Source organism: Podarcis gaigeae, assembly GCF_964106915.1.
Source record: "Podarcis gaigeae genome assembly, chromosome: 1".
In the NCBI taxonomy this organism is placed as follows: Eukaryota; Metazoa; Chordata; class Lepidosauria; order Squamata; family Lacertidae; genus Podarcis; species Podarcis gaigeae.
This window is the reverse complement of record NC_139678.1, coordinates 84,265,220-84,281,318: the sequence shown is the minus strand read 5'-3', so window position 1 is coordinate 84,281,318 and position 16,099 is coordinate 84,265,220. Positions and strand designations below refer to the sequence as shown.

At 45.3% G+C, this 16,099-nt stretch overlaps 2 protein-coding genes across 2 annotated transcripts; one reads left to right on the top strand and one right to left on the bottom strand.

Annotated features, from left to right (window-relative positions):
• The first annotated feature begins 244 nt into the window (after window positions 1–244).
• Window positions 245–7,042, top strand: CHURC1 (churchill domain containing 1). Its single transcript, XM_083727831.1, has 4 exons — window positions 245–421; window positions 1,828–1,963; window positions 3,281–3,351; window positions 5,790–7,042. The coding sequence occupies exons 1-4, from the start codon at window positions 383–385 to the stop codon at window positions 5,880–5,882; spliced, it is 339 nt and encodes a 112-aa protein (XP_083583957.1). The 5' UTR covers window positions 245–382; the 3' UTR covers window positions 5,883–7,042.
• Window positions 7,043–7,813: 771 nt separating this feature from the next.
• On the bottom strand, window positions 7,814–13,612 carry GPX2 (glutathione peroxidase 2). The gene is made up of 2 exons (XM_083727856.1): window positions 13,338–13,612; window positions 7,814–10,797 (listed from the first exon to the last, which is right to left on the bottom strand). The coding sequence occupies exons 1-2, from the start codon at window positions 13,557–13,559 to the stop codon at window positions 10,447–10,449; spliced, it is 573 nt and encodes a 190-aa protein (XP_083583982.1). The 5' UTR covers window positions 13,560–13,612; the 3' UTR covers window positions 7,814–10,446.
• Between the last annotated feature and the right edge of the window lie 2,487 nt (window positions 13,613–16,099).

The window sequence follows — 16,099 nt, the reverse complement described above, 5'->3', positions numbered from 1 at the left end:
TGTATATATTTTTCTCAAGTTAGGAGCGCTTAGTAAAGAAAACATAGTTCGCAAAAAGGCTGAGCGGCGCTATCTATCTATCTATCTATCTATCTATCTATCTATCTATCTGGGTCTGCTGTTAAGACGCCACCTTCGCACCGCCGCTAGGCACCGCAGAACGTTCAGCGCCCGAAAGATGACCTCATCTCCTCCTCAGCTCCGCGTACCTGCAAACCCCGCCTCCCCGCCCACAGCCCAGACTCCCCCTTTCCAAGGCGCCCTGTACAGAGAGGAACGCTCGGAGTTGGGTCGAGGAAGTCTCGTTTGTTTCCTTCTTGTCTCTCGCGTGGAGTGTGACGTCAGGGGACGCGCAGAACCAGGAAGCAGCTGCTGAGGCGACATGTGCGGGGGCTGCGTGAAGACCGAGTACCCGTCGCGGGTAAGGGGCGGGCGGAGGCAGGGGCGGGCAGCAAGCGCCCTCTCCTTAATGGCGCCTCTCTCCGCAAGTTCACGAGAATGACCCGCCCCCAGCTTGCTCCAGATCAGCTTGGCACCCGCCACTCTATAGGCTGCCATGAAGCCACCGGGTGTCCCGTTTCTTCCTATATTGGCTTAATATAAGGCGGGCCTCGCCTCTGGGCCCGTCGGAAGTGCTGCTCCATTAGATCTGGGCAGCTACAGTCTGCTGTCGCACACGGGGGGTTAGCGGGGGCTTCCAGGTCAAAAGGTGTGACTTGCAGCCGACAGTCCTAACCTCTACTTCTTACAAAGTAAGGCCTGTTCCGAGCCCCCCTCCTCGGTGCTGCACTGTTCCCACCCAGTGTCTTCACCTTGGTAATGATTTGTTCACTTTTAATTGGGACATCCGATGCCCCAGGCAGCTGCGGAAAGTCAGATTCAGAGTAGGTGGGTGGAATTGCGTTGAGAACGACTAACCATATTCGTGCAGAATACTGAATAATGGTATTTTGGGTGGTGTCTGCACCCCAGTTTCCTGCAGGAAGGGTACAACCCTAGGTTAGCCTTTCCAGCCGTGTGCCATCACCCCAGCCACAGGGCCAGTGGTCATGGATGATGGAAATTGTAGTCCAAAATGTCTGGAGAGTGCCAGTTTGAGAGAGCCTGGTTTAGAACATTTGAAATCCCAGAAAAGCCTCACCGCCGAACTCTGTAAGTGTCTAGAGTTGCGGTTTACAGGTGACAGAGTGGTTTTAGGTTAAGGTTACCAGATTTTTTAAATGAATCCAGGGACACTTTTCAACTTCCTACTAAATAGATGGATTTTGTCAGGGGAGTGATTTGTAAATCCGGAGACTGTCCTCGGGAAACGGGGACGTCTGGTAACTTTATTTAGGTTATACTCTATGAATATATTTGCATATATTATGTTAGGATAACTGAGAATATGTGTGTAAAGTAATCCAGTATTACCAGCCCCATATGGTCTATGTGGATGCTGAAGGGAAACAGACAGGCATTGGCACTGAAAGACGGTGGCTTGCCTGAGACCTGAGACCACTAAATGTTTGTGGTTAGCCTAAAACTAGAACTGGAGAGGCCCAGTCATGCTATTAACAACTTTTACATCCTCTGTTAGAGCAAAACTAGATTTTACACCTAGTATATAAATTGTGTCTGTTACGTTTCCACCTTCATTGCTAATAGCTCTGTATGGAAATCTGTGTAGCCCTGAATAAAAAAAAAACCCATTGCTGAATTTTTAAAAGAAAAAAGCATTTTGTTCTAGTTGCAGAACTCCCATGTATTGCATAATTTGAAAATTAAATTTTATAAGATGAGAGCATTGGTTTCACAATAATAATTTTGTTCTTCTGAATGCCTTAGGGTAACACCTGCTTGGAGAACGGGTCCTATTTGATGAACTACGTGGGTTGCATTGAATGTAAAAAAAAGGATTTCGTGTTGATAACAAACAAAGTAGCAGAAGATGATGATGGAGAGGAAATTATCACTTATGATCGTAAGGAGGCTGAACTTTTACCAACTGTACAGACGTGCTCAGGGCTTAAGAGGCTCATTCCCAGAAGCCTGTGTGTTGAAAGCTGAATATGTTCAGAAGAAGCACTTTTTAGGATGGTTACATTTTCAAATAGGTGGTAGTGATCCACTGTGACATGGTGCTCTCCAGGATACTTTTTGCAGCTGATGGAGGTAGTCATTTTCAGTTGTAAGCGTAACTACATGACCAGATTCTCTCGGAATTGTGGCTGCTGCTGAAAGAAAACCGATGTTCCCATTTCTTTCTATCTGGCTCTTGGGGAAATCTGTCTCTTGCAGTGCCATTCTGGCTACCAGCCCTCCTCTTATTTATTTCCTATAGCTTCCAAGAATGGTTTCTATCCCCATCTCTTTCATCATGCTTGAAAGCTCCTTATTTATTTTATTTCTTTATTGAATTTATATACTGCCCTATACTCACATGTCTTAGGACGATTCACAGAATAAAAATCAAAATATAAAACCACAAAATACATAATAAAAATAAAATCAACCCAATAACTCCCCCCCCCCTCCCTTCAGTGAAATTGCTTGGAAATGTAATGCATGCAACTTTTGGTGATGATTGACTGAATGAACCAGTATTTCTCTTGTGTTGCCTGGCTAGTGCCACTCTTTAGAAACCAAATCAGCCATCTTCAAGTCATGTAGAGATGTAAAATTTTCTAAATAAATTTGTCATAAAATTGTGATGGCAGTGAAAGATTTAAGTTGCGATTAGATTAATTACCTAAATGCGAAGGCTGTAAAAAGCAACCGTGTTCAGCAGCTGTGGCAGTGAAAAGAAACTTGTTCTTTTGGAACATCATTCTAAGATTGGATGTATCTTCCTGGATTTTGCCACTTGGCTATTCAAACAATTTTAAATGAGCAACCAAGTGTCGAACTGCGCTGCTTCCCCCTCCAACTTCTCTGTACACCTCTGCTGTTCCTACTCCCCTTTTTCGTAGCTTCTGCTGCTACAATGGCTGTTTCTAGCTGGATGGGCGTTGTTATAGTAGCTACATATGTGCAGCTTCTCTCCTGTCAGTTTGGACAGTGGCAGTGATAGAAAAAGCAAAGTGAACACAGTATGAGAAAGCATAAATAATGGATGTGCACCCCCACATGCTTATGTGTGTGGTGGGCCTAACAAATGTCTTCCTTTGGATTCCTGTCTAACTGGGTGAATATCTTTTTGAAACAAGGGATTGATTCAGAGCATGAGCATGATTGGGGCCTAAGTGGTCCTGCTATCCAGGCTAATGATCTTTTCTAAATCTATTGGTTTTCCTTTCAGATGTATGTAAGAACTGTCACCATGTGATAGCCAGGCACGAATATACTTTCAGTGTAGTGGACGATTACCAGGTAAAACGCTTGTGACATTCATTAGTCTCCTGTAACTTGTTTGCTTGTTTTTGTGTTAAGCTTCTGTGTCACTAAGATGCAAGAAGTATTGGGATCCAAGGTTGCAGTCCTGTGCGTACATATCTGGGAGTGTGCCTCATTGAACATGCCAGGATGTATTTTGAATACGTAAGCACAGAATTGTGTTGTGTATAGTTGTAATATAAAATTTCCATCTCTTTTTTTGGGGGGGTGTCTAAAGACCATGTGTGATTTGCCTGATATGCTTCTGGGTTGTACTAGCTGCAGAATATGTTGCAGCTGCTACACTGCTTACAGTTATTCATTCTCTCTGTGTGGGTTTTAACAGCCTTTCATTTGGGAAATATGTCAAGGCACTATGAGGTCCATATCAAATGGCAGACTATCCAACAGATATTACCAAACTTCTTTGTCAGTTATGTTTTGCATGGGGGGTGGATGTTGCTTTGCTGATAGCCTCTGATATAAAGATAGCTCTTAATGTTTTACATCATGTTCAGTGGTGATAAGTGCTATTGCTGTCGCTGTCCACGTCCCCTCTTATAGCTGTATTTTTCCCTTTTTGTCTTTTGTTTGCTTATGTAAACAATGTGTTTTCAAAATGTGTGCCGATGGCAGATGGCATAATTGCTTACATTCTGCATGATGTGCATAGCAGTATTTAGCATCTAATACAGACTGTTGCTTTTTAGAATCTCTGCTTTCATTATATATATGCAGACATGCAAATTTCTAGTCCTCAACCAGTTGAAAGAAAAGCAAGGGGGTAAAGTAGAAGCTTTTTTTCCTGTGCTGGCCCAGGCCCACTCTGCACCCAATCAGCCACACTGAAAGCCAGGCTTTAGAAGAGTTGGTCAGCTTCTAAGCTGTAGGTTCCTGAGTGCAATTTCCCAGACTGAACACAATTTTGTATCTCTGTCTCCCTCTGCTGGGCGGATATTGGATCTTTGTTAACATTCTCTCAGATAATTCATTAGTCCTTATGACTCATGCACAACTGGTAGTGCTTATTAAATTTTCAACTGGATGGTTACACAACCCAGTACTACTCCTGGGTCGCTACCCGTACATGCTGCTCCCAGTGACAGCCACCACAGTTTCCATTATAATAAAATCCTCTCACATAGGCATATTTCTCTCTTTTTCTTAAATGCAGTCACCAAAAGTAGATGATAAAAAGATATGATCAGAAGTGGTAAGGGTGGGCATAGCGGGGAAGATGCAGATTAAAGAGCACTGATTGTAAAGAGTCTTGGAAGATCTGGTGGGACCCATAAGGAGCTTCCATTGTGGCTCCTTGCTTTAAGTGAAAAGTCTTGTGTTCAGTTTCTGCAGTTATTCTGCATTGCCATGTCTATGTGCTCTCCATGGTTAAAAAACAAATAATAGAACTATGGGTCAAGAACTGTTGAATTTTGCACTCTAGTTCTTGCAACAGTTAAGCAAATATGCATATACCGTATTTTTCGCTCTATAAGACGCACCAGACCATAAGGCGCACCTAGATTTTGGAGGAGGAAAACAAGAAAAAAAAAAGCTGTTCTGGCTTCTGGGATAGCCGCGCCAAGCCTCTCCTGGGCAGCAGGATGAAGGCTCCACCTGCCCGAAGAGGCTGCGTGCGGCTAAGGCAGAAGCCAGGAGAGGCGCTTCGCTGAAGGGGCACTGCGTAGCTCTCCCTCTCTGTGCAGCGCCCCTTCAGCGAAGCAGGAGGAGGAGCAGAAGGAACCCCTTCTGTTCCTCTTCCCGCTTTGCAGGTCAGGCGCATCGCTGAAGGGGCGCTTCACAGTTCTCCCTCTCTGCGCAGCGCCCTTCGCTCCATAAGACACACTCACATTTCCCCTTTTTAGGAGGAAAAAGGGGCGTCTTATAGAGCAAAAAATACGGTACTTGCTTTTTTGTATACTTGGGTCTCTGGTATAATTCTGAGAAGGGACAGGGAAATATAGAAGCCTGTTTTTTTGTCTACTCTCCCCCCATTCTGGCATTGCCTGCAAATTTTAAAGATTGTATTTGTGACCATAAGGAGAAGAAAACAGGTTTTAAAAAAATGAGATCTGAAGTTTTTCTGATGCTAAAGTCTACCCCCAGTACTTCATTTCATTTTAATAGTGTTGCACCGGTTCTAAGCAGCTGGAATTGTACATGCATGTCCTCACAATAAAAAAGAAAAAGAAGTATTGGCTCATGTAGAAGCAAGTTCTAACAAACATGGCTTCAATATGATGTGACATGGGCAAACTGCACATTAAAGGTCTTGGTTTGTAAAACAGCAGCAATTTTGATGACCTGGAGACTTTCCATTGTAGTTTTCAACTAGGTAGATGCTATATTAGCCTGATGTGGCCTGGCCCACGTTATGGGCAGCAAGTATTTTCTCTCACTCTCCCAACGTAAGTATGTTTTGTCTCTTGTTCTAGGAATACACCATGCTGTGCATGCTCTGTGGCAGGGCAGAAGATTCTATCAGTGTCTTGCCAGACGATCCTCATCTGATGACTCCATTGTTCTGAGCCTCTTGTTTTTAGCCGATTTGTATCATGTTAATTTTGTAACAGCAAGTTATGAAACATGGATTGGGGGAGGGGATCCTGTTCAGTCCATGCAGAGTCAAGTGATATAACCCTCCTCCATGTTTTTAAGTTACAAGCTGCTTACCTCCTCTCCACTATAGGTACATACTTCTTCCTAAACTTGTAGGTGATAAAGAAGCCCATTTCCTCTGTGCTGGCTTTAGGGCCTAATTTTTAGGACCCATTGTCAGCTGGCTTTGGTAGGAGAAACAAAAATAATAATTCTGAGAGGGGTTGTTCTGCAGTTGGCTTCATGCAGAAATGATAACATCATCTGAGAGATAATAGAAATTAATCCTCAGCAGGAAGGAAAGTTGCTGGGCAAGGACTGCCCAGATTATTTCCTTTTCAGTGTCAGGAAAAGTCTTTATCAGTGTTACATATTTAGTGAATTGGCTCAAGTATGGGAGGTGTTGGGTTCCTTTGGCCTTTCTGATGTTGCTGTACTACAACTCCCATTATCTCTGGCCATTGGCCATGCTAGATGGGGCTGATGGGAGTTGTAGCTCAGCAACATCTGGCGGGCCAAAGGTTCCCCACACTTAACACTTGAAGGGTGTTAGTGTTTTAGTTTAACAATTACAGTTCTGTCCTAAGTCAGTACCAGCCTGTGGTTCTTGTCTAGTTCTACCTGGCTTTGGTTGGGTTGTGAAATTAGGCGGGGAGTGGGGAGGATCTGGTGTGAGGCTGAGTGAAATGTGAAGTTACCCTTCAGGAACAAAGCCAAGTGCTGTAACTTTTCAGCCACTGCTTCTGATAATTCTTGAGTATCAGCCTCTGGATCGCCCATTTTGGAAGTGTAATGTACTGGACAGTTGTTTTGTTCGCTATGCGTTTTGACATCGAAGATACCAAAACCAAATTTTGCATGGTGGTTTCTGAGATCAAGGAGCAGGTTTTTGTCTATGTTTGAAAACTGTTGGATGCCACTTTGAATTACGATAGTGGACTGAGCCTTTCAAAACTCTGCTGATTTTAACCACTGATTTCAAAGCAAGCAACTCTGGGGACAAAGGCTGCTAGTGCTTGATGAGATGGGTCTTTGGTGTGATCCAGCAAGACAGTTCTTGCATTTGGAATTAAAGCTTTCTTTAAACCCATGGTGTTGGAACTATTTCTTTCTTAAATGGCTAACCGGACCCACTAGAAAATCGCAAGGGTACACTGACAAGCTTCATGGCGAAAATAAAGCATATTTTAGCCATCTTGTTGGACAGCATAGTAGGTGCAATACAGCTTATGCTTCTGTCCTATTGAAATAAATGAGGCAAATGAGCCTGGGCTGCACCCATTGCATGGGATTGAACCTTGTGCTATTAGGATTATCCCATCAGCACAAGCAGTTTTTGCTTGCCAGATCAAACAATCCCCTCTCTTCTTTCCCTGTGTACTGTTCTGGTGGTTCTCCCAACCTCACGGTGCTGATTTTGGGGAAGGGAGGTGTAGAAGCCTTGTTGTGCTAGCAGGACTTCTTGTGCTGGCTCCTGCAAGCGCAACTTTAAAAAAAATCTGTCCCATTTTTTTAATAAAGTGTTACACTAGCCAGCACTTCCTTTAGCAGAATTGCACATTGCTCTCCTTGCTCTGAAGGAAACCCTCTGTTCTTCCCACTTAGTGTTTGTTTCTTGGACCTGTATTGATTTTAATTCCTGGAAGGCCTGACTAAATGGAGTCTGTAATGAGCTTCATAGATTTATTTATATTTTAGACTAAAAGGGGGGAGGGGTCTAACAGGACCTGACTCATTAGATGTCTGCGTTTCTTTCCTCTTGCACTTTAAGCACTTCAGGGGAAAGTCTTTGTACTGCAGCCAGTCAAAAATGTGGTAGCGGCTGGTCCCAGTCTCCTGTGCTGTATGGTGCTATAATACGGTGCTGTAAATACAGTAAACAGGCCTTGATATTCTGAAGTGCATAAAGAAAACTACAGCAGCCACCTCATTCAATTAACAGTGCAAGGGATGCATTGGAAATAACGACCCTGCAAATAACAGGGGCTGTGTTGATGTGCACAACGCCCATCCTTTCTTTGTGGTCCACAGCATGCTTTTATTATTGCTTTTTATGGTTCTACAATACCTGAAGAGCGTAGACTCTCCCAGGGTCATACAGGTGGACAGCGGCAGGACATGGCGAGCGTTGAATCTCCCTCTTCATCCATCTGGCAATGTGACTCCCGTTAAGAGCAGACCTTGCTTTGAATGGAAGTCACGTCGCATTGTACAGCTGACCCAGTTTGCAAAAGCTGGCCTTGTTCCATACAGCATATTAAGATACCTGCAGAAAGCTGTATCGTGATGGGGGGGGGGGCATCTCTACTTTGTTCTATCGTTCCTTCTGCTCTCTCTAGTCAAAACTTTGCTAATGTGTCTCTTCGTGAGGGTGAAAGGACAGCCGCTGGAGCTGCATTAGGCTCCCCATGATCTTTAAGAGAAGTTTACTGAATAAGCGGGGCATGCATATAGAGACTGGGAATGCAATTTGTGATGTGGCAAGCCCAGGTGCAGGGAAGGAGGGCTTATCATTTAAAATGATCATAATGAATCTCAGCAATTAAATCTCCTGTGCATCTCTGGCATACATCAGACTAGCCTCCCTTAAGCAAAAGGCATTTTGTCAAGACATACTCAGGTTTACCATTTCCTAACTCAGACGTCTCCTTTTGCACCTGCTTCGTGCCCTCTCATTCACCTTGACAGTTTTTGGAGTCATTTGGCACCCCACAATTCTGCTTTACCTTTGTGGCCAGCTCTCCCTGGCTGGTTGGACAGAGTGCCAGCGACGGGGAGTGCTGCAGTCTGCCACTGTCAGATGAAAGCGGGTGGTGGTGGTGGAGGAGGAATGATAAACAGAACTGCAGACATTTCATCCGCCTGCAGAATTCATGAGACCAGGTCAGCTTTTCTGCAGTGGGTGCCAGGTGCATGCCCCTCAAACCTAAATCCCAGATTGGGGCATTTTGCATTTTATTTGCCCTAGGTTAAACAAAGAGTAAACTATGATATAAATTCTTTTATGAGATGGAAGAGGCTTCTGGATGTTTCCTGAGATGTGCATAAGAGTATGGTAAAGAGTAGAGCAGGTTCCAATGAGTTGGATGTGAGCAGGAAAAGCATATAAAGGAAAATAGCAACATAAATGGCTCACCTGAGTTCAGCTGGCAAGACAAAAGCAGAAGCAGGAGCTTTGGTACCGCTGAAAGCGATATAATCAGAAGTGGTAGATTCCATAAAATTAGAATCTTAATTGCCTGATTTTTCTCTGGATTAGAAAGAGCTTCTTCCACTTGCATTGAGTATCAGAACATAAGAAGAGCTTTCTGGATCGAGTCTAGCCTTCTGATCTCACAGTGCCAACCAGATGCTTATGGAAAGCCCATAAGCAGGAGCTGAGCACCAGAGTACTCTCCTCTCCTGCGGTTTCCAGCAACTGGTATTATGATTTACTTTGCTTAGTAGCAAAGCCCAATTTATTTGCGCTGCACTAGCAATATGTGTTAACAAAGCTGGGCATTTTAATACTTCCTGCATGGAGCTGGGGCAGCATGTAAAATTTCTAACTAAGTATAGTCCCAATATCTTAAGACAAAGGGGCCTGATAGAATACTGCAAGTCATATTTGTTAAGTCTATACTTTCACGGGGGGAATGAATTGTAGCAGGGAATGCTTTTACCTAGCAGAGTTTAGGGTCATTTTTCAAGCCTCGTTGAATGGTTGGCGCCTTTGGGGGATGTGGAAGGACAGAAATATTAAGCTAATAAATGGCCCCCGGTGATTCGGCCTGGTCTTGTACACATACTGCTTTGTTTAATGCCACGATTTATGGGAAATGGGAATAAAAAGGACATCGAAGGCCAGAAATGGGAAACAGACGAGGTTTTTGGCTTTTTCAGCCTAGGAAGAAAAAGCAACCATTTTAAAGGTGTGTGATAAGAAAACAAGGGGGGGATTCGTCAACTCATTTATTGGACTCATGAAACAAGGAGTGCCCAGCAAGCCAGGGCCAGGGGATCAGCACCATTACACCTTTCGGGCCCCCTCCGTTGAGCTTTAGGAGGGCACCGTCACTCAGTAAAAGTCTGATGTTGGCTCTGTCAGGAGCTAGGAGGAAGCACCTGATACACTCAGAAAGAAGGTGAGGGAGTAGGGGCGTGGGTTTTTTTCTACAGGTGGGCAGGGAGGAGACACCCATGATCACAGCGCAGTGAACGTCAAGCCATTCTTATGACCCGCCTTGCTCCATCAAGACACTTAGAATAATCCAGTGGTGGCTGGTGCCCATTGGGGACAGTAAGTGGGGCCAGGTCCAATGACAGACAGAGCCCACTAACTCTAGTTTAGCCTCCTTCCTTCTGAGTTCTACAAGAGCAAAACGGAGAAGAGGAGGAAGCTGACAGGCTGTGCCACGTCCCAGGGCATTCGTAAGAAAGAAGGTGAGGGCAGGCAGAGGTTGCCCTAATGGACCAGTCTCCACTGGAATAATCTTGGGGATGTTTGTTCTCCTCTTATTTGGCAAGCTTCAGGAGGCGCTGGATGTCGGGCTCGATGTTGGTGGTGAGGAATCGGGGGCTGTAGCGTTTGAAAGGCTCGCCTTCGGGCCCCACCAGGAACTTCTCAAAGTTCCAGGAGATGTCATGGCGGTGCACCGGGCTCCAAATGATGAACTTGGGTTCCATCATGAAACAGGAAGGGTTGTCATCTGGGTAAGGAAGTTTGTCCTTCAAGTAGGCAAAGACGGAGTGGGTGTTCTTGCCGTTCACCTCGCATTTCTGGCAAAGGGTAAAGTTGGGTTCGAATCCGGACCCAGGCCGCACATACTTCAGGCTGTTGAGGATCTCTTCATTCGTGCAGTTCTCCTGATGGAGAGAAGCGGGAAGCACAATGAGCATTGGGACACCCTGCACAGGTCAAGCTCAGTCTATCCAGCAGAGCACTTTGGATGCAATCTTGCTTTGGTTCCTGCTATGCTCAAATGCATGGCTGGTTTGACTTATGTGAAAGTGTCTTCCTTGTAGGGGCTGACGCTCATACAAGAGGATATTGCACAACATTCTGGGGCTGGCTCCCTAGAACAGATGTGAGAAACAAGGATTCTCATTGCTTTCAAGGCAAGAGTTTCATATATGTGTTTATAAGCAATAATTGGTTTCGAATCATCTTCATTTTGACCAGTGGGATGATTTTCCTGTTCCTTTAGCATATTGCAGTATCCCCCTCCCACAGACGCTGCTAGACTCTATAAGTCTTTCTGGAACTGTAGAATACTGACTCTAAAATTGGCTGGATTTTGTCAAGTGCTACGTGCAGTGAACCTTTGTTTTTTTATTTTTAAAAGTCTTATGAACACATCTTTTGTTTTCAGACCTTCTTATATGGATCCTATCTGGGGTGGTGAGGAGTGTGGGTTGCATGTGGGAGAGAGGAGTGGGTTGCCCGTCTGCAGCATGAGGCCACCAGATGATTGGCCAAGAGTGACTGTGGCTCTCGGGGAAAAAATAACTTGTTATCTCTATTCTAGGGTGTTAGGTTTCCACAACTGGAAATAAGTGTGGTGCATTTGTGGTTCAGTGCCAGGAATATTTTCTCCTTGGGTAGGCTGGCCAATGGCATTTGTTTTATATTCAGGTCCTTTGTGTTCAGTGTTTGGCACTGAGGAAGGAGCTGCCTGCTGGAGACAGCACAGAGACCGTTTGAGAGTGTGGATTGGCAATGACCGTAGGTCTTTCTGAGTTCTGTCATTCTAATCAGGGCTACCTATTTTAGGTGTGTCTGCTGCTTTGCAATTTATAGAGCAATCCTGTGCCTGTTTACTCAGCAAGAACTCCTTGTTCAGGGGGATTTACACTCAAGTAGCAGCAGCCTTGGCCAGACAAACAGTCCTGTTGCAAATTGCTCCCATGTCTGCAAACATCCTTACAAAATCCTCATAGCTGGCTCCTAGACTGATGAGAGCTACTTCTACCATCTCCTCTGCTGCCTGCAGTGAAAGGGACAAAGTCATGTGTTTAGTGTGCTAGCACAAAGCCCATGCATTATTGCTAGCAAAGCAAAGTTTATCCCAGAACAAACAAGTGGCGATGAGTAATTTCCTTCCTGGGCACCTGGCATGATGGGCAACAGAAATCTTCATATGGATTAAGGGCAAGCTCAGGAACTGATGCAAGTAGTGTCAGGATCACAAATGGTGACTGAATTAAACTCCTGACTGATCCCTAGTGAAAAAATAGATGCTAAAATGAAGCAGCTCAAAAAAACCTGAAAAGCTAAAGTAAAAATAAAAATCAGTGTATCTAAGTTGATAGCAGAAGAAAGTATAAGTCAATATTTGGATGGTATACACCTTCTTGAATCAAGCATCTCCCCCCCTTTTTTTAAGAAATTGGCCTCTAATATTTATAATGCAGAAAGATTGGAAATCTAAATATAACATAAGCAATTGTATGAGCTTTTGTTACTTTTTATTAGTTTTTATGATTGCATTTTTTGTAATAGTAAGTTTAAACTGTTTTTAACACCACCCTGAGACTGTAGGGTGGGTGGAGGGTCATAAATGAAATAATAATAGGAATAGTAAAAACAATGTAACTGGCATAGATAATAATGGCTTTCTCTGGAATCAAGGAGTGACCCAAAGTTTCCTCTGGCAGAACTACACTTCCCCAAACCCTTAACAAACTACCGTTCCCAGGATTTTTTTGGAGAAGTCATGTGCTTTAAATGTATGATGTACACAGACATTCTCTTATAAATTTCTACATTTTTGCTCCAAATAGAGCCTTTGTGATGCCTTTAAAAGTGGCAATATTATAGGGTCGTAAATATGCTAAATTACATCTTAACAGAAGAGCCAGAATAAGTGTCAATTTATAGCAATTGAATTGTTTCTGAACAATGTATTTGAATTTTATTCACCTGGCACTTTGCTTCTCTCTTCTCCTGATAATCCTGCAGGATTGAACAGTTATTCAGAAGTCACAGTCCAGGAGTCTTTCAGATAAGTAATATTATCCCTCCTACACGATACACATGCAGCTTGACCCTCCTGCATGGGAGCAAAGCCCCATTAAGTTAAAAGGGGCTGCAATCCCTCACTTCTCAAACAAGTGTACATAGGATCCACAAAGGAATGATGATAGGATATTGAAGAGAATGGGCTCACTTTACGGGGGAGCTGTAGCTCGGCGGAAGAGCTTCTGTTTTGCATGCAAAAGGTCCCAGGTTCAATCCCCGGCAGCTCCAGGTAGGGCTGGGAAACACCTATCTAAAGATTTGGACTGCTGCCGTGCCACCAGTCAGTGTCAACAATACTGAGCCAGATGGTCTGACTTTGTTAAGAGATGGAGCCATCTTTTGCCAATAAAGGCTGGCCAAAGAGAGAATGAACCAGGTCACTTACCTGGTAGCCAAACTGGTTGCAAGGGAAACCCAGCACAACCAACCGTCGAGGGTATTTGCTCTGCAGCTGGTTCATCTGGGTGTAATCCCTCACCGTTGTGCCTCAGAGGGAGGCCACATTTTCTATCAAGACCACCCTCCCTCTGAAGTTGTTGAAATCCACCTTCTCCCCTTGGAGGTCGGTGGCGTTGAGATCGTAGAAAGATTTGGCTATGGGAGTCATGGCTGCAAGGACCACGGGCAGCAGCAACAGGACAGCAGTGAGCCCCTTGCAGATACAGTGACTTGCTTAAAATGCTCCTCTGTGGGTTCATGCGATTGGCTGCACCCGGGTCCTGCTGGGATGGGCGGAAAGTGGAGCCATTGCCTGTTATCAATCCAGCTCTTTACTGATTTGGAACAAAAGGCGCAGGTCAGGCCACAGTGTGTTCCATTGCAAGCATGTAGCTGAGGAAGGATATCCAAGCCACGGTGATACTTAGGCCAGCTCTCAATAATTCATGTTGCTTAAGACAAAGGAGCTTGACTCGGAGAATGCCAGTCTGATCCTCAGGAGTAAGTCCCACTGTGCTCAGTAGAACTTACTCCCTCGGAAATGTGCTTAGCATTGCAGCCTGGGCTGGGAGGGCAAGAATTGAAAATGCAGTGGTTTGTTGCTTTTGTAGTAGCACTTCGGGATCATTAACAGAGGTCAGGAAATAGTTAGGCTGGGCAAAACTATATAGGTTTGGTACTGCATAAGTTCATCCTGCAAATTTCTCTGTGGAGCCCAGTGAAGGCACATTTGCAGTACGATATCAGAGCCGGAATTGGTGTGAAAAATTGGTGTGTTGTAAGAAATTGCTGCTGTTTTGAACCATTTATAGCAGGGCCCGAGAATTGTTTCCTGTTGAATCTGCAACAAAGTGTTGCTGCGTGGAGTGCTTCTCTTCTGGGTTCCAGACGCTCCATCTCTCCCACAGTTTTCCATCCCCGCTCCCAACAGCCTATGAGCATTTCATGTCCACTGAGGTGTAGTGTGTGTGTTTTGAGTAGTGTCTGCATTAAGAGCAGTGGTTCCCAATTAGCTAATTACTGAGGACCTCCTATTTTTCAAAAGCCAAGCCATGGACCCTTTTGGAAATTTTGATAACTAGCATAGCTAGGGGGCAGGGAATCCCGGGTGGCACTTATATTGGGGGTGGCATGCCAGATCCTAAGGTGAAGCGCAGGTCCAGGCACCCCAGAGCCCGGTGCACTGCTCCCAAAAGCAGCACAGCCTGGGGCTGGCCTCTTAGTGCGCTGAGCTGCTGTGTCTCCCCCCACCCACCCCTCAGCCTCTGAATGGCGGCTGAGAAGGATGCAACTGGCACGCACTGGCACCAGGAGCGGGGCTGGGCCTGCAGTGTGCCCAAGCCATGGCGTCTCTCCTGGGAGTGAAAAGGCAGCATGGGGCTGGCATCCGCCTGCCACCTCCCCCTCAGCTGCCCTCCAGCAGGAGGGCGGCTGTGACTGCAGGGCATCAGAGCTGCCTGTTTTCACAGGCAGTGGTGGGCTGGCGCATGCACACTGAATCCTACTCAGCAGCCCTCCAAGTGGAGGGCACTGGGAGGGACACAGTTCTGGCAGCTTGCCCCACCCCCCTGGGCAGCCTAACTGCAGGGCACGCCCGCCCACCCCAGGGGCTTGCTATGCTGCTGACTCTATGGTAGTTACCTCTGCAAAGCATTTTTTTGAACAAAATGTGGGGTGGTAGCCCCTAGTATGCAGGAGATTTTGTTGTTGTTGTTTTGTCATGTCCGACGCTTCGTGACCCCATGGACCAGAGCACGCCAGGCACTTCTGTCAAGTCTCCCTTCAGTAGAAGTACGGACTTGGCAAAGAACTCTTAACTTCTGGCTCCGCCTAAACTCAAATCCCGCCCCCGTTTACTATCCCTAGTACTTCAAGACTCCCATAAAAGTGCCTGGCTTAAAACTGTCTATCAAAAACTTCACTCTTGTGGCCTATCCGCACAACACCTACTCACTATGAGCCCTACTAAAGCAAACAGTCTAATTGTCAATGTCTAAAATATATTGAGCATCAGAACAACCTGGCCACTATAAGGAAATTCTGCCCTTGGTATGTTCATTTTCCACCTCTCCATTTTGATTCTCTGGCTCCATATCTGCACAAACTTATTATCCCAAAATACAGACGTGCTTTTACACTTGCAAGACTGGATGTTTTGCCATCTGCAGTACTTGAGGGTCGAATCCAAAAGATCCCGCCTGAGAAATGTCTTTGCACCTGTGGAGATGGTAGCACCGAAACAGCGGCACACGTCCTCCTGTCTTGTACTCTCTACAAAGACCTGAGGAACGAGATCATCACCCCACTCGTACTAACCATCCCAGGGCGCTCAACCACTGCCACAATGTCCTTTCTTCTATCAGATCAAAATGAGCAGATAACAGCAAAGGTTGCTAGGTTCATGGCAGGGGCAATCAGAATAAGGGCCACTAACGGCTGAGTCAGGACTTTAAATTGTGCTCTTATATCAAACTTCCTTTTCTGCTTATACTGTAATGTTTTACTGTTGCTATGACCATTGGCTAATGCGAATAAAGTTTTATCTTATCTTCCAGGCACTCCTGTCTTCTACTGCCTCCTGTAGAGGATTTTAGGTATACTAGAAAACAAACTGGGATGTGGGTGGCGCTGTGGGTTAAAAACCACAGAGCCTAGGACTTGCCGATCAGAAGGTTGGTGGTTCAAATCCCTGCGACGGGGTGAGCTCCT

Bases quoted from the DNA above. Each gene is read 5' to 3' on its own strand.
- CHURC1 (XM_083727831.1), top strand. From the start codon at position 383: ATGTGCGGGGGCTGCGTGAAGACCGAGTACCCGTCGCGG. The intron at 422-1,827 runs GTAAGGGGCGGG...TGAATGCCTTAG, and splicing joins AGACCGAGTACCCGTCGCGG to GGTAACACCTGCTTGGAGAA. The intron at 1,964-3,280 runs GTAAGGAGGCTG...TTTTCCTTTCAG, and splicing joins GGAAATTATCACTTATGATC to ATGTATGTAAGAACTGTCAC.